Raw genomic sequence first — 26683 nt, 5'->3', positions numbered from 1 at the left:
TTCTCTCCCCGGCTAAAATGCAGAGGGGTTGCGTCAGGAAGGGGATCCGGCGTAAAACTGTGCCAAACAAATACGAGTCCATCTAAGGTGGCACGCCGTGGCGACCCCTAACGGGACAAGCCGAAAGGGAAAGAAGAAGATGTATACAACGGCACGTTGACCTTAAGTGGTCTTGCCCTATGGTCTGGTCTCGACTACGCTCGAGATGGTACGCGCGGAACCCTAAGACTGCCGGGATCGATGAATGCGTGGCTCCGTAAATGCGGCGTGAGGCTTTGTCGGGGGTGCGACTCCCCCGAGTCCGCCGAGTCACTCCCAACGAGGCCTCCGCCCCCTCCTCCTCGTACGCTGACAAGTGACGGATCCTCCCGGGCCTCGCGCGTCTTTGTCGTCGGGGTCCGTGACCCGCCGACGAATGGGGGCCATAAAACAATCCGACGATGACGCTAAACATCCATAAGGAAATTATTATGGGGGGGATTATTTAAACGAACGGGATGAAAACGGCGCGAAAACACCTCGTCGTAGCCCTCGACGGACCGTAGAACGGGTGGCTCCTTCGAATCACTTTGGAATCGGCCAGTCGTGTTTTTCGATGCCGCGCGTGGAGGTTTTGAGCTGCGGCCGCGGTCACGGAAAAAATTATGCGTATGGATCATAAGGCAACCCCGCGTATTACTTCCTGATCTTTCCCGCGAACAGGCTAAGTAGCTAGGTAGCGTCGGTTAATGTTTTCTTTCTTTTGAGTGTAGATTGGCGGCACGGTGGGATTCAGCTGGTAAAGCGTTGGCCTCACAGTTCTGAGGTCCCCGGTTCCAATTCCGGACCTGCCTGTGTGCAGTTTGCGTGTTCTCCCCGTGCCCGCGTTGGGCTTTCTACCTGGACACTCTAAATTGTCCATAGGTGTGAATGCAAGCGCGGCTCTTTGTCTCGATGCGCCCTGCGATTGGCAGGCAACCAGTTCGGGGTGTACCCCGCCTCCTGCCCGTTGACAGCTGAGACAGGCTCCGGCATTCCCCGCGACCCTTGTGAGGATAAGCTGCTAGGAAAATAGATGGATAGATGAGTGTAGATTGGTTTATTGACTGAAATATTAATGCGAATTAGATCAAACCTGACATCTATTTTATTGTGTGTTTATCTGGAGGGGTGGGAGGGGCTTCCTCTCTCGCCCCCCACCCCCCCCTTTTTTTTCATTTTTCACACTTTTCAGAATGCGCGGCCGATGAAGGACTTGTGAAGCCGAAGGCGTCCCGTTGGTCAATCAAACAGATTAAGTCAGTCAGACAAGCGGCGATCTGTCCCATTGGATAAAAGTTCCGTTCGGCACGTCGAGCTCTGCTCGCGCTCTTCGTAGCGCACCGTTAGCGAGCCTACTCTGCCGTTTTGGCGGCGACGCTCTCTCGCGCGCCCTCGTCGCGGAACCGAAGTCACGGAGAGACCCGGTGAAAGTTAATCCCCGGTTAATCCCTCGGAGTGCCGCGCGTCGGGAAAGCACGGGCGAGTCGGTAATGAGGACATCTGTTTTCATATGGTCCTTGACACTCATCACCAGAAAAAAAACGCGACGTCACGCCGTCCGGGGCGGGTGCGCGACTGGCAGACAGCCCGCCGTCCGATGATTGCTTGTGACAGGCCGCTGACAGCTTTTGGAGGTGAGGCGGGCGCACGACAAAGGGCAAGCAGAGGATGAGGGGCGATGGCATCGGGGGGGGGGCTCTATTTGAGACCTTCACTGTCTGCTTGTAATTACCACCTCAAAATCACTTCAGTGATGAAATGGGTTGAATAAATGAAAAATCCGAACAAAATGTTTAATGTGACGGGAGATTTTTTTTCTTCGCCCAGCGACGTTTCGCCTCTGTTCGCTAAGCCACACCCCCAGAAACGAAGACCGGCCAATTGCAGCGTAGTGTACGCGTCTGACATGTGATCGATTTGATCAATTTTTACCTTTTGTGGAATAGCAAAAAAAAAAAAAAAACTTTTGACTTACAAACTAAATTCCTTCCTTGACCCACACTTGTCACTCAAATCAACTTTCCCCATTGAAATCAATGTAAACGACGTTAATTTGTACAATCACACCTTTAAAAAATGCTTTTGCTAAAGAAAAATAGCACTGTCTTATAAATTATGCATATTAAAACATAAAAAACAACACAGTACAATGTACTCCTCCTTCACATTAAGTGTACGTCAGATTTTTGGCAGCAATAACCCATTTTTTTGTAATACATACGTACTGTTAAAAATGAAGTACAGTCGCTCACCGCGAGCGTGTCGGCGTTTTGTCAGCGCGGCAAATCGGTTGGCTGCGGTCTCGTCATGTGGCCGGTCTCCAGCGTGACCTTGCGTTCGCGCATATGCTCACAGCGGTGGTCGCTCGGTCCGGGGCATAATCTGTCAGCCTCGGTTTGTCCAACGGCGGGGACGGGCCCGAGCCTGCGACGGAGCATATTTCACGCAATTAGTAGCGCCGCGTCCGGCAGATGCCATCGACCTAGCAAAAGTATTACAATATATCGATTGGTTCGTGTATAAATGATCATTTTGTGATAAATTAGGTGAGTTTTAGTATTGGTTGTAAGTACGAATGAAAATGGATAAAATGGAGAGTGAGGGTGGTGGTATGCACGGTGAGTAGAGGGCAAAAAAAAATTATGTTTTTATTACATCCGGTTTTTGCCATGTTCCGACTATCGCTACTCAGTGGGTCCCGAATGCATTGGGGGGGGGGGGGGCGCCAGACCGATCCTTATCTAAAACAATCGAAAATGAGCGAATGAGGTGGAAAAGGCGATACTCGGCGGTACGGAACCGCTTCCAGGTCATCTGACAATCAAAGGCCGGGGCCCGCAATACTTGCGATAAAGATGCGCGGATACGTGATATGTTTACACGCGCGCGTTCGGGAGTGACGGAGGTCGCTTGACAGAGAGTGTCAGCGCGAGGTCGGGCGGCGGCGCTGACGACCGGGCACCCCCCCCGCGACAGTCGCTCTGGAAGGCTCGGAAACCAGCCTTTTTTTTTCCTGGGAGGTGTTTACTGTCACCGCGCGTCGCGGCCGCCTGGCAGCCCGATTTCTCCGGGCTGTCAATCACCGCAGACACTAACCTGCCATGTTGGATTTGACCTCCACGAGGGAGATTAGTGTCTCCCAGCTTTGGAGGCATTTTTCATTTTTTTTTTTGTTTTTTTTTTGTTTTTTTCGTCCCTACCAACCATCCGCCCACCCTCTTTTGCTCGATTGGGAGATACCTGGGAGAGAAAATGCGCTCTCTTCTCATGATATAACAAGATAATGACAAAAAGCAAATGTAATTACAATGTAATTACAACGGTGCCTCAGTTAAACCACAGTAATCAAAACATAAAATATCCCATCGATATCAATTCACACGCAGATATAATAACACTAACGAGCCATATAGTCTTTGGAGTTTGACAAAAATGACTGCAGTTTTTGTATAATACTGCCAGCAGGTGGTCAAGGTGCGCGCACCAGAATGAGCAGCACAATGTCAATAGAGTCGAAGCAAAAAAAACGTTAGTTTACATTCTATTTAATCGCGGCATTATTGTGGTTCGGCCGGTAAAGCGTTGGCCTCACAGTTCTGAGGACCCGTGTTCGATCCTGGACCCACCCTGTGTGTAGTTTGCATGTGCTCCCCGTGCCTACTTGGGTTTTCTCCGGGTGCTTTGGTTTCCTCCCACGTCGCAAAAACACGCAACATTAATTGGACACTCTAAATTGTTCCTAGGTGTGATTGTGAGTGCGGCTGTTGTCTGTTTCCGCGACCCTCCTGAGGATAAGCAGCAAAGAAAATGGGTGGATGGATCATGTTTTTTTTTTCAACGTACCTTTTTTTTATTATTAAAAAACACATTACAATTTTGCATATGTGTGGTGGTGGTGATGAGAGGGGTTGCTGGAACTGATTGACAAAATTTCCATTTATTTTAATGATGTAAGACGCTTTGAGATACCAAGTTTCAAGCATGGTCAGATAACGGATTAAACTACTATCTCAAGGCACAATTGTATATGCAAATGATCATCGATCTGATTGGAATCAGTTCTTAAATATAATGTACTCGTTAATAACAAATTAGCAGTGGAGAATTAAATCAAGCACCTGCGTGTGTGACGCGACGTTTTGATCACAAGTGACGAGAATTCGACGGCAGGCTAGCTAACCGGCTAGCACAAGAAGCTAACGTCACATTTTACCTCTTGTCAAACGCACAACGCTAACCGCGCAATGTCCGGGAAACGTCAGTCAGTCGGCGCCGAGCGGGCATGCTAACGTAGGAGCCTTCGTCTTCGGTCGGCCAAATAACAGCAGCGACGGCGCTGAACGGAAGCAACCTCGGCCAGTCGCGCGGCTGCTGCGCGTGAGACTCGCGTCGAGGGAACCGACTGCGAGCGCGGCGCGGTTTGTGCGTGGGAGGCCTCAGACACTTGCCCGCTAATTAAGGGTGTTACGCGATCACTCTCACGCGGTTGCTAACGTAGCTTTCAGTGTTAGACTGCTGCCATTTTTTTATGTGCATTTGTTTGAATGTATATTTTTTTTTTTTTGCTCAAAAGAGAAACATATCAACCACTCTGAAATTACACATAATTTTATACACTATAACCTCTATGAGAGAATAATAGAAATTGAATTAATTATGTTTTCCGGGCTAACATTACTACAGCAGGGCCTTGAAATATGATTGCCACCTGGGCGCAGCACAAGACAGACAAAGATATTGCCCGTTGAACTACATCAACTCCTCTCAGCTCATCAGTACAGCGCTAATGTTGGTCATTCTTCGCAGAGGATAAAAAATACATGCCAGTTTTTGGTATATTGTCTGTCAACGTGTGTTGTGTTCAATCAGTGTCTTATACATTTGTAGCACCACAACATACTAGATGCTTTTTAGCTTTAGCACTAAGCTAGTGGATTTTAAGGAAAGTTTGTGGTTTTTATTCTAAAATCTCTTTGTTTGATGTTTAGTTTGACGGAAAAAATTCAACCCCATTAAAAAAATATTAATAATACACAATCACTGTGATATACACGGTGAAATGTGTATGCACTATTCCAGCGTTTTCAATTTTTAGCTCGGAATACACAAAAGACGGACAGTATTTATCATTATTATAATATTTACTGTCATATCTTGGTTGGAGGAGGTTCTTAGGGGATTTTTTTTTTTTTTTTATGCACTCCAGAGATTCAGATGTGAACTATGCTGATAGAGGAGACACGGGCCCGCCTCGCGGTAATTCCGCTTTATAATCTGCATATCATTTTTTTTTTTTGGGGGGGGGGGAATCTATTGCATCGCATTTTCATCGCTAAGCAGCTCTCCATATGGATACACGGCTCGTCCTATCAGGGGCCCGCCGGTCGCCGTAACGATGTTTGAAAAGGGGCCGTCGCGCGTGGATTTACAGCGCGCCCCTCGTTCCTTATCATCAATTGACCGGCGGGCCGGTCGACGAGCGGTTACGCCGTCGCATAAAAGTAAAAAAAAAACGCCGCCGTTATGGCCGCCCCTGATCGAAATGCGGCGCCGCTTCCCCCACGTTCCTGACCGTGAAAATTATACCGCGGAGCAAAGATTAGAATGAAATGATCGCGGCTGGGGGGGGGGGCGTTTACCCGCGGGCCAAAGGGCGGTGGAGGGGCGAAGGGGGCGGGGTGGATCTGGACTCGCCCCCCCCACCAAGAATAATGATAATACATTCGAATGTGAGAGCGCCGCTGTTATTGCTGTACATTATGTATGTTCAATTTATACTAGCTCGCGCGGGCCAACCTCCGGTGACGGATGGGTCGTTACTTCCCGCGCCGGTGAACACTTATCAGCCTTCCCGTTGGTGTTTATGGCCGCCGTGAAGAGCGCTTGTCAGTCAAGGTCACCGCTTTGTGTGTGTCCTCCTTTAATAGTTCCTTCTTCACAGTTGTTGAACTTTGTGTGCTCGCTAAGTGGCTGGGGGAGACGGGGGAGCGCCGAGGTTCCCCCCCGACGCCTTTATGTACGCGGACCTGTACCTCTTGTTCGGTTATTTTCACCGGCGCTCGTAATCGAGGCCCGCGCCACTTTGCACCGCCGTTTTACAGACTTTTCCCTTCATCCTAGCTGAGACTCTTCTGTCACATAGAACACCAGACACCTTCCGCCGACTGTTCCAACCCCGCTTGGACCAGTTTCTTCACTTCCTCCGTTGCTCTGGATTCTTGACCCCCGAGTATTTGAAGTCGTCCACCCTCGCTATCTCTTCTCCTCGGAGCTTCACTCTTCGTTCTATGCAGATGATCAAGAATATATGCCTCTGAGTATTGTATCTAAAAAAAAAAAAAAAAAAAAAAAAACCCCAAACAATGAAAATGGATATTACAGCTCTTTATTTTCTAACATTATTATCATAAATGCTCAAGCAGATCAGCCGCAAATTTAAATTTTTGGCACTCATTTTATTTTACCTCATTTTCAGGCACATTAAGACGCCTTTATAAGCACTTTTTTTTTGTTTGTTTTATTAGTCCAGTCGAGCTTAATACTCAGAGGAGGTTTGAAAATGTGTGTGTGTGGGGGTCATTTTTTTTCCCACCAACTTTACTCTATATAAATATAGGATATGTTTTATTAGTTATTTCGGTTCTGGGTGAGGCTCCTGCACTCCCGCGACCCTCGTGAGGATAAACGGCTAAGAAAACGGATGGATGGATTATTGCATGTTTTTTTTCAATTTAGCTTTTTTATTAAAAAAAACAAAACTCATTGCAATTTCGTGTATGTGTGGTGGTGGTGATGGAACTGATTAACAAAATTTCCATTCATTTTAATGAAGGAAGATTCTTTGAGATACTAAGTTTCTAGTTTCTAACTCCCGCGACCCTTGTGAGGATAAGCGGCAAAGAAAATGGATGGACAGATGGATCTCAGCCCCCATTTCATTTGATCGCCATTTGTCGAGTGGCGAAGTACTTGCGTCTAAATTGCAACGCACGACTTCATCACGCCGTTTTGGACCCCGGCTTGAAGACGTGAAATTTGAATTGCCGCGGAAACCGGAGCCGCCGTAACAAAACGAGCCGCTCGCTCCGGTCGTTTGCGCGCGCGCGCTGTAAGTTTGGCTGACAGGATCAAAAAACGCGTCCTCTAACTGGAGGGCCAATGCTAATGCTTGGCTGGTTGCGTTACACCAGCTAGCGCCGACATCAGAAGTGGCCCGCAACCCAGCGCGGAGACTCGCCCCAGGACACAAACAAGATTTTGGTTGCCTGATATTATTTTTGTGTGTGTGTGGAGAGGGGTGGTGGGGGGTTGTTTTAGCCAGCAGCGCCTGATGTTTGTCATGCCCCCCACCCCCCGCGCAAGTCGAATTTGTGTATCCGCTAGCGCTGTGCTGCCTGGTTTCGGTAAACAGGCTTGCCTCATGGTGGCTGTCAATGTTGTGTTTGGTTATTTTCGGATCGCTTAATTAAACGCGGACTGTGCGGCGAGTGCTCCGGTTCTGGTGCGCGTCTCAAATCGGGTTCAGTGAGTGGCCGGTGGCATTGATTCACTCAACTGCAGAAGGAGGGAATTTATTTGTGCAATTCCAATCAAGTAAAATGAATTCAAAGATTTATTTATTTAGTCACGTTTCAAATAAATTGGTCAAAATGTCCAAAGACTGAGAACTATGTAGAACTGAGTTGTGGTGATTTTTAACTCATTTCAAATTACCTGAGTTATTTTTTGTAGTTAGTCAAATATAAGACAAAGAGAAACACAATTTTTATTTTTATAATAACCACTTAGCTTTGCTTGAGGAACGTCAGCTTAGCTTAATGCTAACAACCGATGCAAAACCCCATTAAAATGCACACAGTTAGCATTGATAGCTGCAGTTTACGGAGGTGTTTTAACAAAAACGGTGGGGCAACAAATGTAGACGGACAATATAGCAAGACTCACGGGCATATATTCTTTATAATCTACACGTAATTAATATTACAGCATCTTACGGAGTTACACGCAGTCATAGAATTACTGTTTTTCTTCATTTCTGCCTCCAGTGGCCAATCCAATTTCGGCTTGTGTGAAGTTTTCTTTTGGTACAAATGGATGACACACCCGGTGACTAATTGTGGGCACGGCGCGTATTACAGTACGCACTTTGTGAATGGATATGGTTTGGGAATTAAAAAAAAACAGCGTAGTATTTGTAACTGCAAGGCATGTGCGTGCGCTCTTAATTCCACATTTCAAGCGTGCTCCTCTTTCTCCGCCCGGGCGCGTTTCCATCCATCCCGCGTGGACAATGGCTGACAAGGTGCTTTTCATTCCCGCCATTTGTCTTGCGAAGACACTCGCCATCATTTGCCTCCCTTCCCTCCCCCTCGTCCCCCCCAGCCCCACTTCCGCTGTAAAAAACGAATACAATACTTCCTCGCACATTTGCCGGTGTAAAAATGATTTTGCCCGAATGTTATTCGGAATTTGTGCGTTGACCCCAAATCCCCTCCCGAGGCGCCACCTCTGAAGACTTGCACGACACCCCCGTGACGCGGGTGACGCTCAGCCTTTGTGACAGGCGCTTGGACGGCCATCTTAGGCGAGCTGGCTAATGCGGGCGAAATGTACAAACACGAGCGTGCGCAGCATGAATGATCCCCGTGCCGCGGCTTATTATCGCGTTATATAGCAGTAATTAACAAATAGTTGTCAATCAATTGTCGACATGAAATATTTGTTTTTGTATCGATCGCCATATCTCCAATGCCGCTGCCTATTCATGCTACAAATCCAGTTTGGTCTCCATTTCGTCACGTGCTTTCGTTCTTGAACTTTCCACCGATTGAAACGCATTTGTCAACGGTAGGCGGGGGATACATATTTTTCGGACATCAACCCCCCCCCCCCAAACGAGATGGCGGGAGTGGCACCGCTGAAATTCACCCACATTTGGCGGGCTGCCGGGTGTGAATGTCACAATACCGCCAACTTTTCTCGCGGCTGCTCACATTCTCTTCTGTATGCGGCGTCATTGCCAGTCCACGCATATTTCGACCATTTATTAATACATTTTTTTTCCCCACCACATACTATTTTTGCTGCCGACTATATGAAGTGCTATTTACGTTCGTTTCTCCCTGTATGGCACAGTTTCTCAGTTTTATAAATACAATTATGTACATAAATAAATAAATCCTCCCAAATAACCTACTAGAACACAAGTGTCAAACTCGTGGGCCGGGGGCCAGATCCGGCCCGCCGCATGATTTTATGTGCCCCGCGAAGTCAAATCATTGGCGTTTGAATCTGTGATTCTTGTGGAAATCTGGAAAAGATTTCAAATTGTCATACATCATAAATGATAATATTGAGATGTAAGCACTTTTTTGTTACGAAACATGAACGACGGTTGAAAAGCCATTCCCCTTGATTTCAGATTCATAGTTCATAAACTTTGTGTAAATATGATGAGGAGATGAAAGATTTCTATGCTTTCAAGGTCGTAACGGGTGAAACCCTAACAACAAAGTGGCCCTCGACTAAAACGAGTTTGGCCCCCCCCCCCGCACTCGAATCTAACGCTTTTGTCTCTCCAAAACTGGATGCCCCAAATCAATAAAAAAAAAAAAAAAATCTACAGATGTGGAACGTGATCGAGGCTGAGGCGCCCTTTGCCGAAAACGCCCCATTGTGAGGATAAGCGGCAAAGAAAGTGGATGGATGGATGGATGGATGGAAGTTTTTGCCACTGTTTTTCCCCTTTAATTCATTCGACAACGTGCTGCTCCTAATGCTGTGCGTGCCTCGGCCACCTGGGGGCAGTATAACGTCGCCTTAGACGGTCACAGTAGTATTTTCAAATTTCAATTTTTACATATTGGAACCCGCAACGAAATTCGGCTCGGAACGGAATTGCTTGTAGTTTAAAAGACAACTTCCGGGGGCCTCGGGGTGCAGGTTCGGGGCGCGTCTTTTACGTCTTAGCGGGAGCTGTAAGTCAGCGCTATTCTCATTATTTTTGCGCATCTGTGTTCGTTCAAGAAACAGCTGTTGAATTTTGAGGCGGATCCAAGGCGACAGGGCCCGAAGTCGTCCCCCCCCCCCCCCCCCCGCTCGTCCGGCCGGCTTCGCTTTTGACGCGACGGCCGCTGGCGGTGTTTCGTGCTGAACTCGACATCTGCGACGGCCGCGTCCGACCGTCCCTTCTTCCCCTTTCGCGCATTTTTTTTTGGACCTTTTTCTCTCATCATTCCATCCTCTCTCTCTTTCTCTCTTTGCCTTGCAGGATCGCCACCCCACACCCGGGAGGGCAGAAGACCAAAACCCAGTCGGGGGCGGGGGGTGGACGGGAAACTCTGGTGCCACTGGATCGCTTTCCCCTGCCAGTGTCCATCGCCGTCACGGCCGCATCAGCTGGTCCCGCCGCGGCGAGGTCATGTGAACATCTGGCCCCTCCGCCGTCCTCTCTTAGGTCAGTGGGTAGCATCTGTCGGGCGACCCCACCGCCGTCCACGACCGTGACGACGGACGCGGCGCGCAGGAGGAGCTCGCAAAATATGTCTCGTCCATTTCGTTTCATAAATATTTATATTTCATTTCAGGCTGAAGATAAATCAAAAACAATTACACGTGTGAAAACAACCACATATCCTTTTGTCCGCTAGATTAAGGCTAATGCTAGCATAGGCAATGATTAGCATCTGTGTGCCTCTGTTGAAACCATTTAAGCAACCAAAAGGTGCAGCAACACATGTAGACAGACAATTTAACAGCACTCACCGCCATATAGTGTCATCTTTCTCCTCCGTGAACGACGATGATATGAATTTGGCATTGTTACTTTTCCCATGTTTCGTGTTTAGCTTGCTAACACGACAAAAAAGTTGTGTTCCTGCTGCAGCTCACGTGATTGGTCGACATGCCCTCGTGTGGGCGTGGCTCAGTGAAGTTTTTTTTTTTTTTGGTCGCCGAGCAGGAATTATTGAACAGAAGGGGCTCTCGACAGCAGATGCGGCAATCACAAAGAAATACGCGAGGCCTGAATTAAAGATGAAGCGCGGCCAAAGAAGGCGAGGATGGTCCAAAGTGGCCCCCCCCCCACTTTTTGGCCACCGGCGCCGATCGGCCAGGTGATGTCGTGATAACGAGCTCGGACGGCGCCGTTCCCCTCGGACGCCGGTAAAGAGGCGGCATGCGAGACAGCTGTTGGCAACATACTGCGCGTTCATTATTCAGCAGCGCGGGGGGGGGGGGGGCGATGTCAAAATGTTTGAAAGCATTCACGCCACGCCGGGCCCGCCCATGAAATCTGTAGAACGGAGCGGAATCTGACAGAAGGTCCGCGCGACATCGCTGTTTTACCACCAGCGTTTTGTTTGCCGCTCGGAGAACGACTGAATATTTGATGGCGCGTCCCTCGCTTCCGTGGCTCCTTCACTATATCGCGTTTATTTTTATTTTTATCTTATTGATTACATTTTGCCACAATGTTTCCTTGAGCGAGCTGCCGTTCGGGCCAATCCTGTGATTTGACTTGCGAGCGTAAACTTATGAGCGCTGTATGTTGGCAAGTGATAGTTTGGCAGGTATAAGCAATGAATATTCTTTAAAAAAAAGAAGAAGAATTGAAAAAAAACTTCAAGGTTATGCTAGCAAACTAAACATTAAAAAAAGAGAAATTAATATCGCACAACTTGACTGCTAATGCGAAACGCCAAAGGTACTAAAATCTTTTTTTATTCACCTTTTTTAAGGACTATTGTTTTATATATTTATATATATATATATATATATATATATATATTTTTTTTTTTTTTTTTTAATGCAGTTTTCAGTGCTAAATATGTCCATCCATCCATTTTCTTTTTGCCGCTTAAACTGACGAGGGTCACTGCCAAACAGTCGCAAAATATAAATATAATACGCAAAAAATAGTTACTAAGTTACTACTTAATAATTGCAATAATCCATCCATCCATTTTCTTTGCCGCCTATCCTCACAAGGGTCACGGGGAGAACATACAAACTCCACAGAGGTGGGTCCCGGATCGAACCCGGGACCTCAAAACTGTGAGGCCCTAAATATGTGATTATTTGAATCCACATTATTTTTTAATTTGTATTTTTTCATTATTTTTATTCATTTATTTTCTATTCACCTTTGTTTTCTTCATAGATATTTTTAGGTTTTTTTTTGTTATTATTTTATGATACTTATTTATATATATTGTATTTATTTGTGATATTTTTGTATTTTATTATTATTTTTAGCTATTTTTTATTTGAATTAAAATATTCAGGGTTTTTAGTATTTTTCAAATTGCTATTCTTCCATTTTTTTGTATTATATCTATCATATAGATTTGTTAATTATATTTTATTATGATTTGTAGTTATTTATGATTTGAATGAAAATATTCTGTGTTTTAGTATTTTTCACATTGCTATTTTACCATTTTTTGGATGATTAAATTCAGATTTTTAGCCTCCCGCCCCCGCCCCCGAACACTCCGTACCGATTTGCCGTCGAGTCGGAGGCAACGCGGCGTCCGCGCCATTAAAAAGGCAAATGTGATTAAGTTTGGTCCGCACGTCTTTGCGATTGTCAGCGGGGGTCGGGCTAAAGCGATGTGACACGGAAATTACTCTCCCTCCTGGCGGCTAATACGACTCGTCACTCCCAGGAAATATCCGGGCGACGGCGGGACTGACAAAAACGCTGCCGTCTAATAGACTATTTGTCCAGAGATAGCGCGCGCCGCCGCAAAGTGATCTATCGCTTGGAAGCTAACAAAAGTGTTTTATCTGGGGCCCCGTCGTCCCCCGACCGAGCTCGCCTCATCGCGTTGCCGAGGGAATCGCGCTGTGGGCGGCAAAAAAATACTGAAATTGTTTTGAAACGCGACGCCCCCCCCCCCCCCCCCCCCCCCCCCCCCCCCCCCCCCCCCCCCGCCGAGTGACATTTAGCGGCGCGCGCGGTCGCCTTTTTCCCGCCCGGCGTCGGGGCGCTAACCGTGAAGGACAGCGTGCGGGTCGGCGCGAAAGGTTACGTCGTGGCGGGGTGTCACCCGCTTTTTGACGCCATCCGGACACGCGGGAACGTTAGCGTGCTCGGTGGGCTTTTATTTTGGAGGAGAAAAGTTGTAATAAAACAAGCACTTCTGAGCGAGCGCGCGTGCGTGCGTTTAAGGTAGTCCCTGCGCTTGTAGCGCCGGCGGGTGACAGGTTAACTCTGCTGTGTAATTTCCACCGCCGGCGTTGTACCCGAGCTCGTAAATATCTCGTGATTAATCAAAACGGCTTGTTCTGCGTGGAGCGTCGCCGTGTCACCTTCACAGTCGGGGGGCGGGGAGAGCGGCGAGGGCCAGCCGTGTTTACCCCCCCCGAACTTGTTTAAGACTTGACGCAAACTGACAAGACCGTAGAGCACGCGAAGACCGCGTCCAGCAGCTATTAGGGATGAGCGAAAAGGTGGACTCATTGTCAAGAATTCTGCAAATGACCAAAATGTTGCTATAAAATGCTAAATCAGGGTGGCCAGACTCTTTTATTTTTTACCCCAAGATCTACTTTTCAAGCAGCTAGCCTCTCTCCCAAACCATTATGTTGCCTCCTATATTTAAAATACAGAATTAGCTTTTTGTGCACTGCATTGTCTGTGCTTTTATCCGAGATCAGGCTGTGCCAAGGTGGAATTTTGAAAATGACACACCGTCTCATCCTTGCGCTTTCTACGTTGGCTTCAGACCGGACCTTCCCCAACTTGGAAAAGAGAAAATCTCGTCCGGTTTAACCACTTTCTTGTTCGATTCTTCACATACTCCGACAGTCGTTGCATCTTAAAACAACAGCATTTATTTTTTTTTATGAACTTTCTCCGTTAATATCGAAAGTAAACATAAGCGGCACGTCTAGCTCGTCCTTGCTCTACGTCGCCCGCACCGCGTTGCGAACTAAAGAAGGACACCGTCATTATAAAACACATTGATTACTGTAATATTTGTAAATATGAGGGGTGGGGGGGGGTTGCAAGGTAAACTTCTTAAAGTCTTTGACGCTCCTCGTCGTCGGGAGGGAGACCAGAAGGCTGCGCCGGCCTCCCGTCCTCTCAATTACCGCGTCGTCGGCGCAGGAATCGTCCCCGGGAACAAATTTGCAACCCAGCGCGTGAAATTGCGCCGACGCCGTAATGGGTGATTATATTAATTAATAGAGTGAACTCATTATGTTTAGCTGTAAAAATTAGTTAGAGCGCCACTGCTAATTAAGCAGCGCGCTCGGCTGCCTTGCGCTAGCAACTTCCGGCGCGATGCGCTGACTGTCGCGCTTTGGGTTTCGGACGTGTCCAGGGAAGCCGCGTCTGTAATCGCCGTCGCGTGGTGGGGCGGCGGGACGTCACCTCCGCCGAGGCCCGGCGCCCGTCACTGTCAGCCGGCGCGCCAAATCTTCCTAACGAGCTCGCCCGTTGCGTAAAACCGGCGGCGCGGCGACAAACCGGCCCACTTTCGAGGAAGATTCGCGTGAATGCGCCCGTGGGGGCCCAATCCCAGATTGTTTTTTTTTTTTTGTTTTTGCAACTTTCAAGGAGACTTCTAGATCGAGGGGGGGAAAAAAAAGAAAAATGTCTTTGATAAACGCGTCCAAACAGTTTTGCTCATTTTGTCCCCCCCCCCCCCGGCCGTCAGCGACAATGAAGTCCCCGCAGGGCGCGACGAGGGGCGTGAGTGACTTTGACAGGCCCGCTGAAATACGCTCGGCGATCACCTTCTTTCATTACGCCGGGATGCAAATTCGGGTTGGGGAAGGGGGGGGGGGGGGTTAAAAATGCGGCGCGTCAAACAAAAGCCGCCCGCAATCGCACATTATTTTCTTCCCCGCCTATCCTCATGAGGGTCGGGGGGAGTGCTGACAATTGACAGTGAATACCTTGCGAATTTTGGATCCTTCTTAATACAGTAGATTGGACAAATGTCCCGTTTATTACTATAACTCGTACTTTATTATGCCGCTTATCCTCATGAGGGGCGCGGGCAGTGCCGGAGCCTATCCCAGCTGTCAATGTGCAGGAGGTGGGATACACCCTGAACTGGTCGCCAGCCAATCGCAGAGCACATCGAGACAAAAAATTGCACTCATGATCACACCTATGGGCAATTTAGAGCGTCCGATTAATGTTGCATGTTTTTTGGGATGTGGGAGGAAACTGGAGTGCCCACCCGGAGAAAACCCACGCAGGAACGGGGGGAACATGCAAACTCCACAGATTGAATTGAATTATATTCGTTGTTTTTTTTTTTTTTTTGTCATCGGATCAAAAATATATCCTTGCGAGTATTGTTACATTGTCTGTCTACATGTGTTGCCGCACAGTTGGTTGACAAACGTCTGTCGCTTAAAGCGTGACAACACCGCGACAGGACCTCAGAACTGCCACCTAAAAATCTTATAAATAATATAAAAATATATTTTAAAATATATATATTAAAATATATAAAATAAATTTGAATATACAATATTATACAATAAATATCAATGTAAAATATAGATTTATATATATATATTTTTTTTTTTTTTTTCCAAAATATTCCCAAGACTTTTCTTGAAAAATTCCAATTTTACCGTTGACATGTTACCTGTATGGCGCTTCCTTTTTTAATATTGAATTTTCTTGACTCCCCCCCACCCCCAACAGCGCCATCATTTGTCTCGCGGCGTAAAGAGGTGATGAATTGTTCCGCGGCGCCGGGGGAGGCGAGCGAGGCGGGGCCATTAAGCGCTTTTACAGCCTATCGGGCTCGTCGTAGCCACACTGACGCGCTTTTATTTTTTTTTTTTGGTTTTTCTGTACCATAAGTCGGGTCGGGTGTCTGAATTTGAGCTCGGTTAAGCACGCCGTCCTCCCGAAGACGTGACGTGACGCAAGCCTCGGAAAGAAATATTCTTTCTTTGAAATGTACTTTTTCAAGAATAAAAAGATTTTTTTTTTTTTTTTAGGACAGAAAGCCGTAAAATCAGGAGAATAAATTCTCGTGAGTCTGGAATGAACACGATCGTTCGCGGCGCGGTGAATCCCGCGATGGCTCGCGTGACCTTCGAGCGCGGAGGCCATCTTATTAATCGTCCGGTAGAAAAATTGTTTTTATTGTGCAAAAAAAGTCTTCAGCGTAATTGAATTGGGCCGACCCCCGCCCACTCCTCTCCGTCGTAACGCTGTGAAATTCCACCGGGGCTACGAGGTGGCCATTAGCGCTCGGCGTCTTTTAATTAGCCTCATCAAGGCGCTACGTCGCGCTCGTGTCCGCCTTTTGCACTTCTCGTTATTTGATGCCGGCGGGCTCAAAAAGACGACACGAGTCGGGGGGAGGCAGCTTCGTGACCTTGAAACCGCCGATTACCCACAATTCATAGCCTTGAAACGCGGCCATTTTGTATCTGGTCGGAAACAGCGGCCGTCGTGTCGCTTTAAGCTAACCGAACTCGTCCCTCCGACGTTTTGCTTTGACTTTTGACTCAATGGAATCGTTTTAGCGCTAGTTTCGCCGCCTCCGTTAGAGAACCTCGCGTACCGGGTCGTTTCTTTCGGTTCTGATGTTGATCCGCTCGTAAATGGACCCGCGCCAAGAAAATCCTGTCTTCAGCAAGTAGTACTCGTACAAGAAGTACTACAGCGCACTGGAAATGTTTCAGTGAGTATAAACCGTGATGGAAATTTACGGGAGCGCACCGCTAGCGCGATCCCGCGCGCCAGGTGTAGCAGAACGGCAGGGGGATTACGTTTGCGTTTATTAGCCGCCCCCCTCGGGCGCGCCGCAGATTGCCTTGTTTGCGCGCCGCAAGCGCGCAAACAGATGCCGTCCTCCGCCGCCGAGGCTAATTCCGCCGGTATCTTTATTGTGTATTTTGCGAAAAGGGGGCCGCGGCCCGGCTAAGGCTTCAGACGCGGCGCGTTAGCGCGCCGATGCCGCGCGCGATGCCCCCCCTACGGGCGACAACCCGGCGTCACGGAGCTTCGCGGTGATTTATGCAAAAGAGAGAAGACCTTGTCCGTTCGCGTAAGGCGTCGCGCGGCAAAGCGGTGGCCCGCTCGCCGCAATTTCACTCTTATTAAGGGGAATCTGCATTTAGGGGCTAGCGACGCTATCGCTCCAAATTAATCCGCTTTGACTGACTCCTAATGCGAGCGCAGTCAAAGAGTAATTATTGTCTGGACGGCTGTGCACCCGCCTCATCGTCGTCATCATCATCATCGCCCGCCTTCTCTGACGTTTCTGGCTCGGATCCCCTCCACGAGCGACTGGTTTCGCCGCGTACGCCGGGGCGTGTCATTTAGCGCTCCTCGCCTGAGTCTTGATTAGCCCGCCCCGCATTATTGTGATTAACGTCCACCCGGCAGACAGCTGTCCACTTGTCAGCCGCGATCCCCGCCCGAGACCGGAGAGAGCGCTCGCCCCGACATGGCTGCTGCTTGGAATGGGGGGGGGGGGATGAAGGCCTAGGCGGCCATCTTGCCTCGGCTTGTGACTGGCTTTTTTTTTTTTGTGGGTGGGTGACTTTTCCACAATGAAAACATTTTGGTGACATCTACAAAGATGGACAACCTTCCCGGTGTTTGTTTTGTCCATGTTCTTCGCCGCTTATCCCCACGAGACCCTCGGGGAGTGGCCGGAGCCTATTCCAGCTGTCGACGGGCAGGAGGCGGGGTTACGCCGAACGCAGGGCGCGATTTGGGAATTTTACTTTTGTTATTTTTTTTTCCCCACTCCCCCCAAAAATATCCCAAACTTTCCGACTGTAGTCGAGAGAAGACCATGGAGCGTGCACCCGCGCATCTGCTCTGTACCTTCCTTTTTTTGCCCTCCCCCCCAAAAAAACAAGACCAGTTCTGGTGTGTCCTACTGTTTGTTTTTCGCCCCATCCCATGAGTGAACCGAGTACTTTGTATTAGATTAGAGTGGGGTGGCTTTTTTTTGGGGAGGGGGGAGGGCAGTAAAGTGAGCTGACCCCTCCTCCCCCCCAAGTCTCAGACAAAGGAAGAATATTTGGGGAGGATGGAGTCATTGTTTTATCGAAGAAACTCAGCATTCATTATAATTACCCGGATAAACTGTGCCCCCCCCTGACCCCAAAAGCCCCCCCCCCCGACCCTCTCGCTCACCCATTCCTACGTCCGAGTCAGTTTTGATTACAAAGTAAACGCCGGCGCATCAGACAAGGGCGCCGGCGCGGGGAGGGGGCGGAGCCACGCGCGGGCACCGATACGCACGCTATCAGAGTGATTTATGCAAATTATGCACATTATTCCCGCAGGAATGTCTCTTCGGAAAAGTGCCAGGATAAATTGCCGGAAATTAGCCATAAAATTCACCGGGCTGGGGGGGGGGGGGGGCGGAGGTGAAGGCCGCCGAGGAGCCAAGGACGTTGGGGCCGCCGCGGTTACGCTTGGCCTGGCCTGCCTCCCCCCGACCCCCCATGCTTGGCATTCATGGCTGTTAAACTTGCGCGCTCGCGGCACTACGACGGAGCCCCCGCTGGCCAAAATCCCCAAAATAAATATGATATGACCCCCCCCCCCCCCCCCTTCCCCCAAATTCAGAGGTGGCGTCTGCGTTCAAGAGCAGAAGAGTGTTGCGGAATCCGTCATGACAGCAATTTTGTGTTTTTCAATAAGGAAAATATTACCATTCATAAATTTGGCATTTATTAATCATTGAGTGAATTTAGAATGTAAAAAAAATGATTTCACTGATGGTGACTCGTTCCGGTGTGCGCGACGTGACCACCGGGGGCAGTGTAACCAGTCAACATAGTCAACGTGACAAAATAATATCATCCATCCATCTCTTTTCTTTGCCGCTTATCCTCACGAGTGTCGCGGGGCGTGCCGGCTCTCAACGGGCAAAAGGCAGGGTACACCTTGAACTGGTCGCCAGCCAATCGCAGGGCACAGAGACAAACAGTCGCACTCACAATCGCACCTTGGGGCAATTTGGAGTGTCCAATTAATTTTGCATGTTTTGGGGATGTGGGAGGACACCCGGAGTGCCCACCCGGAGAAAACCCAGGCAGGCACGGGAAGAACATGCAAACGTCACACAGGCGCGGCCCGGGATTGAATTTAATGATATTTAGTTGTTGTTTTTTTGCCATCGCATCAATAATATATCCCTGTGAGTATTGCTACATTGTCTGTCTACATGTGTTGCTGCAAGGTTGGTTGACAAACGTCCGTCTTATCTCTTTGATTTGTCGCGTTTGTTTGATTGTTTTTATTTATTTTTTTGTTCCTTTGATCCCGACCTTGTCCGTAATGTCTCTTAATCCGGAGATTACTTTTCTAATCAAAAAAAAAAAAAAAAAAAACCGCGTCGGGCGACGAGGTGCCGAGCGGTTTTCGGCGTGTAAACAAGACGCCGTCGGGGATGCTTTACGGCGCTCTGCTCTCTATTGGTCAGGCCTGGTGTGTGCGCGTCCCGCCGTTATTGTGTCATCATCGTGTCTTTATTTCGGCCCGAGTTAATGAACATCACAGACAGGAGATGAAATCCACCTCGCTTCGGCGTTAATGAACTCTGAGCGGGTCGCCATCTGCATATTGATCAGGACGCCCCCACCCCCGCCCCCACCCCCACCCCGAAGCCACACAGATTTTCCCACACACACTCCTGTACTGTATTTAGATCCATATTTCAGAAGTTCCACGTTAAAAGAGAATCGGACTTTGGACGTTGAGCCGAACGACGTCGCTTTGGGTTATCATAGTCCAGTATTTTAAAATATTCATTGTGCGGTATTTTGAGAAAAAAAAAATATGTATTTGTTCATCAATTTTTGACCACAGTTTGTCCGTTTTTCGGAAGTTTTAATACATCATCAAAGCAATAAAAAATTCTGAACATTTGGGTAGATAAAATAAAAAATTGATAGATTTTTTTTTTTTTTAAATGGCCACCGTACTGCAGGAATTGCATGGGCAGTTCTTCTTACCTTTATGCTAATGCTAATTCCACCTTTATAGCGCATAAATCATCCCTCGATCCATCTTTGTTTCAAATCCTTCTTTTCATCCATTTCTGGATTATTATTATTCCAAAAAACACCAGAAATCAAAGAACAAATCATCAGATGCTTTTTAAATGATTTTTTTTTTAGGTGTTGTTTTGACCCCACAAATGACGGCAAACGACTGCGATGACACGTCTTAATCCGCCGGAATAAAAGAACATCGGATTATGGCGCAAAGAGTAAACAAGGATTAGGAGATTGGGGGGGGGGATTTTTTCATCCGATTAATATGGCCGCAGATGGAATATTACCCAACAATCGCATTCCCGCGTTATTTGTCGTACCGCTCCGAGGTAAACACCGACAACTTGTTCAGAACGAGCAATATGTCGCACAGCGGGTCCGAACGGCGGAACCGCCAATGCTTCCGACGCTCGCAGTGTTTTTTTTTTTTTTTTTTGTACGCCAAGCAAAAGTATTATCACAAAATGGGGAGAAAACAAAAGTCGACACACCCCGGTTGCAGTTAGCTCTGATGTTCTAGTAGACTTTTCCTGACATTTTCTTTGCTTTCACGGGAAGAAAGTCTCGGTTTTTTTTTTTTCAACAAGAATTAGTTTTCAATATTACAAAGTGTATTGGTTCCACACCAGAAAAAAAGCATGGAATTAATCACATTATAACATGAAAAGTTTCACGTGACAACATGATAGCGACCCCCTTTTTTTTTCTTTTTTACTCTCCTGCACAATATTGCGAGATTAATTCTAATTTTTTTCAATTCCGTCATCTCAAAAAAAAAAAAAAAAAATTTAAACTGAAAGCAGCATTTGTGTGTATCTTTTTTGTGACTTTTGGGCCGGCCAGGACGGCAGTTTGCGTCTTCTCCGTGACGACGACGAAATGTGACACTTCGCCATCTTGTCGACTTATAAATACGAACACACCATCGGCAACAGATATGAGTTAAACGACTTTTGTACATTTTTATGTGTGTACTTTATATCACCTTGGCGTCACATCGTGGAATTAGCGCACGTCGCCGGCGATTGGTCGCCTGAGCCGTGCCGATGCAGACGCTCATTTTTTTTTTTTTTTTTATCTTTTGAAGATGTCCCCCCTGCCCCCCACCGCCGATAGCCCGTTTCAATTCCACACATTTATGTATTTTCAGGCGTTATCATCCTTTTGGCGGATGCGAACAGGATATGGAAAATTGGAAATTTTATGCTTGGCGTTTAAAAAACAACAAAAAAAAGGCTTGTCCTTGGTTTCGGGTACTTTTGTTGCGTACGGGCGTCGTCGTCAGGCCGATTTACAGCCGTTCAAGATGGATGATACAATATTTGACTTCATAAAAACATAAATAATATCAATAAATGGATTGTAGAGATTGAATCGTGATTTCATGGTACATTGCAATAAATCGTTGCGCCCCGAAATAAGTTATGAATGATATTTATCAAGCTTATATGAAGACACATGAACATTTTTATGGTTGGACAATGGAGGAAACGGATCATTATCCATATGCAACACAAAAGTTAAACTTCATTTTTCTTGTGTTGTGACTTTATGGATTGACAACTTTATTATTATTATTTTTGGTCATTTATTTTGAATATTGTGACTTTATTTTTTTTTCTTCAGGCTTTTGCACTTGGTTTCGGCCACTTTTGTTGCGTATTACGCGTCATCATCAGGCTGGTTTAACAGCACAAGTTTCAACAAAATTTGCAAGAAAATAAATAATTTTTCTTCCAAATTAAAAATCAGATACCTTTTGCATAGTTTGAAACTTTTTTTGTGGTTTTAATCCAGCACAGTACAGTTTTTAAAGTGCATTTCAGTTGTATTTAACTTTTAACTCAATTTTTTTTTTTGCCTGCAAACTTTTAGAACAGTCCTGTTTACAAGCATTGATTTTTTTTAAATGTACATTTTCAACAAAATATTGAAATACAGTACACAATTTAGCTTTTCCAATACTTCTGCGCCGTGTTCATCTTCAACCAACAGTTGCAGTGGCTTAATATTATTAGATACATTTCTTAATGAGCACTTCTGCCCGAGACTTGATTGTGTTTAAGGTGCAATTGTAATACGGGAGAACCAAAAATACATTTTTTGCCTTAATGAAGTAACACACACAAAAGCACGCAATGTCACACATATGGCTTCATTCATCTCTGCCTCTAGGGAATCATCTCTAATGTGAATATTAGTATGGGTTAAATGCTTCTGTTGTTTTTAAAAAATGCATTTTAATCAAGCATGTGTGTGTGTGTGTGCTTTTTTTTTTTCTTTGTCAAAGTGTTAAGGAGCATGGGGATCTGTCGCGAGAGTGAGGGGATGAAGTGGGACGCAGTTGTCGCAGCAGCTCATCACTCGGCTTCTGCGTTATTGTTGACACCATAATTCCATAATTACTATATTTTCAAGCATTGTCATTTTTTTAATGCGAAAATCAGGAGTGGGGGGAAATGACTCTGTCCGAGGTGCTGAAACAGTTTTTTTTTTTTTATTATTCTTCATCATTTCGCTGCAAAGCTTAATCTTTTTGTTCTTGGTCAATAAGGCAACGAATTAATTTTTTTTCCAATCTTGATTATCGACGAAAACGTTAATTTTTTTAAAATGACCATTTCAATAAGGGGATTTCACCATGTTGCACATAATGAAGATTTTTTTTTCAAAGGTGGTTTCTGAAGCCAACTCAAACCACGACAGCAAATTTTGCTTCCACGTGAAAACCTCATCTTAAAATTAAACATAACATCTTAAAGGCAAAAAATGAACATGTTTATGTATGTTGTTCAAAATATTTTAATAAAGCTTTTTTTTTCGTCAACACTCAAATACATACAAACGGGCCTTCTGCTCATAGAATAACTCGAGTATATCTACACAGTTCGACCTGACAAGCATCTAATCTAGCAAAATATATCAAAATAAAAAGAAAAAAAAGCATGTGCAATCGACAACTTGAAGAACATGAATAAGTTATATATATATATGTGTGTATAAAAAGACACGTGGAATTGTGGGTTCGACAATTGCCTTAAATATCTCACAGTGCCCCTGCAACGTAAAAAAAAAAAAAAATGATAATTCAGACACAATTGTGACATTCCGCAAAGAGAGAACGAAAATTGGAAGGGGGAGAAAAAATGGGGGAAAGCAGCAGAGAGGTTCCATGGCCCTCAAAAGTGGAGTAAAAAGTTGTCCGGTCCCCTCTCAAAAAACAAAAAAACGAAACCTCCAGCAAGAGAAGTCCAAAAGTCATTCACACCAGCACTTAAAGGACGACTTTCTGTACACAATCAAGTATTGAATGGAAATATTAGAAAAGTTGTCGGTCCTCTTCCGCGCTGGGTTAAGGCTTGTCAGTGCACTGCTTGCACTGCAGGCTGGAGGCGGCCGCCCCGAACAGGGCGCACTTGTCGGGGCACGACGAGGACGCGGCCGCGGCGGCGGCGGCGGCGGCGGCGGCGGCGGAGGGGAAGGACGGGTAGCCGGGCGGCGGGGGCGGCTCGTAGGCGCCCAAGCCCGGGGGCGGGCCGGCCAGCGCGGTGGCGCCCGGGATGGCCGCGGCGGAGATGGCCTGGCCCTGGTTGAGGTAGGCCACCAGCCGGCGCATCTCCTCCAGCGCCTGCGCCTGCATGAGGATGTAGTTCTTGGCCAGCAGCAGCGTGGCGATCTTGGAGAGTTTCCGCACGGAGGGGCTGTGCGCGTACGGGATGACCCCGCGCAGCTCGTCCAGCGCGTCGTTCAGGTCGTGCATGCGCCGCCGCTCGCGCGCGTTGATGTTGAGCCGCAGTATCTTCTGCTCTTTGCTCTTCTTGCCCCCCTCCGCCTTGCCCTTGCGCTCGGCCAGCAGCAGCACGTCGCTGCACGAGCGCCCGTCGCTGTCGTCGTCGAGGCTCTGCTCCCCCCCGCTGCTCTCCGCCGCCGCAGCCGCCGACGCGTTCTCGCCGTACTTGACGCACAGCGAGCCGGTGGGCAGACCCAGAGCCCCCGCTCGCAGTCCTCCGTGCGGGACGGGGTCCGCGTCGCCCGGGTCGAAGCAGCCCATGCCGGACGACGGCTGGCGCTCGTCCGCGCCGGCCCGGTACGCGTCCGGCGGCATCTTCTTGCCGCCGGACACGGCGCTCAGACTTTTGTGGAAGATGTCGCCGCTCAAGTTGATCCTCCGGTCCATGGCGAGCCTCGGCGCGAGGGGAGGGAGAGAGGGAAGGGGCCGGGGCGGCGGGCGGCTCTGGGCAACACGTCTCGGCCCTGCGCTGCCCTTCGCGAGTTTGACGCTCGTCAAAGACGGCGGGCAAGTCGACGAAGAGGAGGAGGCTCGCCCCCCCCCCCCCCCCCCCCACTCACTCACTCTCTTGTCTTCCCCCTGTCTCTCTCACTCTCTTCTATCCGTTGCTATCCAGTGGAGGATTAGGAAAAAAATAAAAAAGGATTCACCCAGCGGGACCCCCCACCGAGACCCCCTAAACGATTTCATTAAAGACATCAACACTTTTTTTTTTTTTTTTTTAAGCTTCAGATTTGCCTGACTACATCTTTTAAACCGCTGCATTTTTGTGCCGGAATGTCGTGTAAAACTGCAAACAACAAAACTTTTATTGGTGTATTTGATTGATGTGGTTTTCATTTTTTTTTCCCCACTTTGGAGCGCGTGTGTTTGTTGACGTTTCTTTTATGACTTTTTTTTTTTTTTAACCTTCCTACGCAAGTTTGCACCCCGGCACACGCGCGTGTGCGTTGCGCCATCTTGTGGACTCTTGTGCGTGTTACAACTAAAAACAAAAAAAAAAAACGTCGTTTTCGCCTCATCTCGAAAATCATATTACAGTTGACTGCATATTTACAACGGATATCCATGATCATTTTTTTTTAAATGTGTCATTGTATCACTTTTTTTTTTTATTTTGGCCCTAACAAACAAGACAATTAAACAGAAAAAAAGAACATTTAAAGCAAAAAAATATTTGGTATGATGAGAATTTTTGAATACTTGACGCACTTGAAAGGGAATCTTGCATTAGATTTAGCAAGTAAAATTTAATGGAAAAAGTTCATGAAATTAAAATGACAGATAAGGACTAATCACTTGTTGGGAAAGTGGTCTATGAAAAGTCTGCACACCCCTGTTGAAATGTAAGCTTTTTGTGATTTAAAAAAAAAAAGAAGGGGAGCTCAAGATGAGTCTTTTCTAAACTTTTGCCACCATTACCGTGACCTATGACCTTTCAAACTAAAACTGGTGCCGGGATGTGGGGGTGGTGAGATGAACCAATCACATTCAAGTTCGTGTCCAACGGGAAGCGGCGCACACCTGCCGCCTTTGATTAAGGCCAAATCAACTTGAGATGTTGGACTTTGCTTTTTCCTGACTTTTTGTATTCTTCTTTTTTTTTTGCTTTCTGACAGAAGCCGGAAGTTTTGTTTTTTCCTCCACCTGGATGAAAATATGGAGTTGCAACTGAGGAAAAAACAAAACGCATCCCACAACGCTTCAGTGCAGGTAGGATGTTGTTCTCTTTTTTTATGTTGAGCCAAGTTGTTGTTTATGGCCATTTTTTTTTTTTTTTTGGTTACCGAAATGGAGTCCATTCCGACAGGATTTTCATTATGATAGAACAAAAAAAAATCTTTAAACTTTTATGTAGATTATTATAAAAATAAGACAAGGGAAAGCCCCAATTTTAGTCGGTTCTCTAAGAACAGAACTTAGTTGAAGTTGTTGTTCGTCTAAAAATAAAAATAAAAATTGATGCCAGTGAGATTTTCCAGGCAATTGTGTAATTTTTCCCCCAAAATATTTAATGGCTTTATTTAATCCTCTTCTCTCAAGATGACTTCATTTTTGGAAGATTATTTCTCTTTTTTTTTTTTTTTTTCTTCACAAAAATGACTTAGTACTAATATGGTTTGCCTTTTTCTCTAAATGTCATTCTTGGCTGATTATTCCGCTTGTTCTTCTAAAAAAAAAAAAGGTGTACTTTATGCCATTTTGCTCACAAGTAATTAAAGTATTTTACCCTCCCGTTAACTAATATAATTTTACTTCATAATCCTTTCCTAGATGATTTCTATAAGAAAAAAAAAGTATAAAAAAATTTTTTTAACTCCTTCATTCCTTCTTGCGTATCAGTCGTCCAGGTTTTCTGCAGTGTCCAGTTTTTCCCCTTTCTGCCCTCAGTCTCACCTTTTGATAAAACCGCAAAGGAGTTGTCGGAGACCCAAAACCTTTTGGGGAGATCCACTTGGCCGCAGTTCTGTCTTGTTGCTTGCCGTCTCCTCTCGGATAAAATTAGTCTCTTTTACGTGTGCCGCACGCTCACAGCTCACCCCAACATATTTAGGGGTTAGGGTTAGGGTTTCACCAACCCCCCCCCCCCCCACACACACACACACACACACACACACACAAACATAACTGTTCCCAAAGTTTATCTAAAATCTAGCTCTGTTGTTCTGCGTCAAGTCGGGGACGTTTCAGGACTTCTTTGCTTTGTGTTAATGGCCAGACTGGACCACCAGATGGCGCTCTAGGCCTTCTGAGGGACTCGTTCGGGATTTTTTTTTTTTTCTCCACTGTGCAAAAACGAGCACGTCCTCTCACTCCTGATTTGGGGTCCTAAAATGAACGAGTTTGAAGTTTCTGTGCTTC

General features: G+C 46.7%; 2 protein-coding genes across 6 annotated transcripts in view; one reads left to right on the top strand and one right to left on the bottom strand.

Moving 5' to 3' along the window:
• Positions 1-26683, top strand: part of armc1 (armadillo repeat containing 1) — a 135776-nt gene that overhangs the window by 62433 nt on the left and 46660 nt on the right. For all 5 annotated transcript variants that reach the window (XM_061805805.1, XM_061805807.1, XM_061805808.1 and 2 more), the window contains exons 10-11: positions 10292-10477; positions 25441-25534. The gene's annotated coding sequence lies outside the window, so the exon portion shown is untranslated. The remainder of the gene's footprint in view (positions 1-10291; positions 10478-25440; positions 25535-26683) is intronic.
• On the bottom strand, positions 23384-24330 carry bhlhe22 (basic helix-loop-helix family, member e22). Its single transcript, XM_061805656.1, has one exon. It carries the CDS (start codon positions 24206-24208, stop codon positions 23384-23386), a length of 825 nt encoding a protein of 274 aa, XP_061661640.1. The 5' UTR covers positions 24209-24330.

Source organism: Syngnathoides biaculeatus, chromosome 19 (assembly GCF_019802595.1).
Source record: "Syngnathoides biaculeatus isolate LvHL_M chromosome 19, ASM1980259v1, whole genome shotgun sequence".
Classification (NCBI taxonomy): domain Eukaryota; kingdom Metazoa; phylum Chordata; class Actinopteri; order Syngnathiformes; family Syngnathidae; genus Syngnathoides; species Syngnathoides biaculeatus.
The sequence above is the reverse complement of the archived record's forward strand: the minus strand, read 5'-3'. Positions and strand labels throughout refer to the sequence as shown.

Coding starts and splice junctions, on each gene's coding strand:
- bhlhe22 (XM_061805656.1), bottom strand. CDS start 24,208: ATGGACCGGAGGATCAACTTGAGCGGCGACATCTTCCACAAAAGTCTG.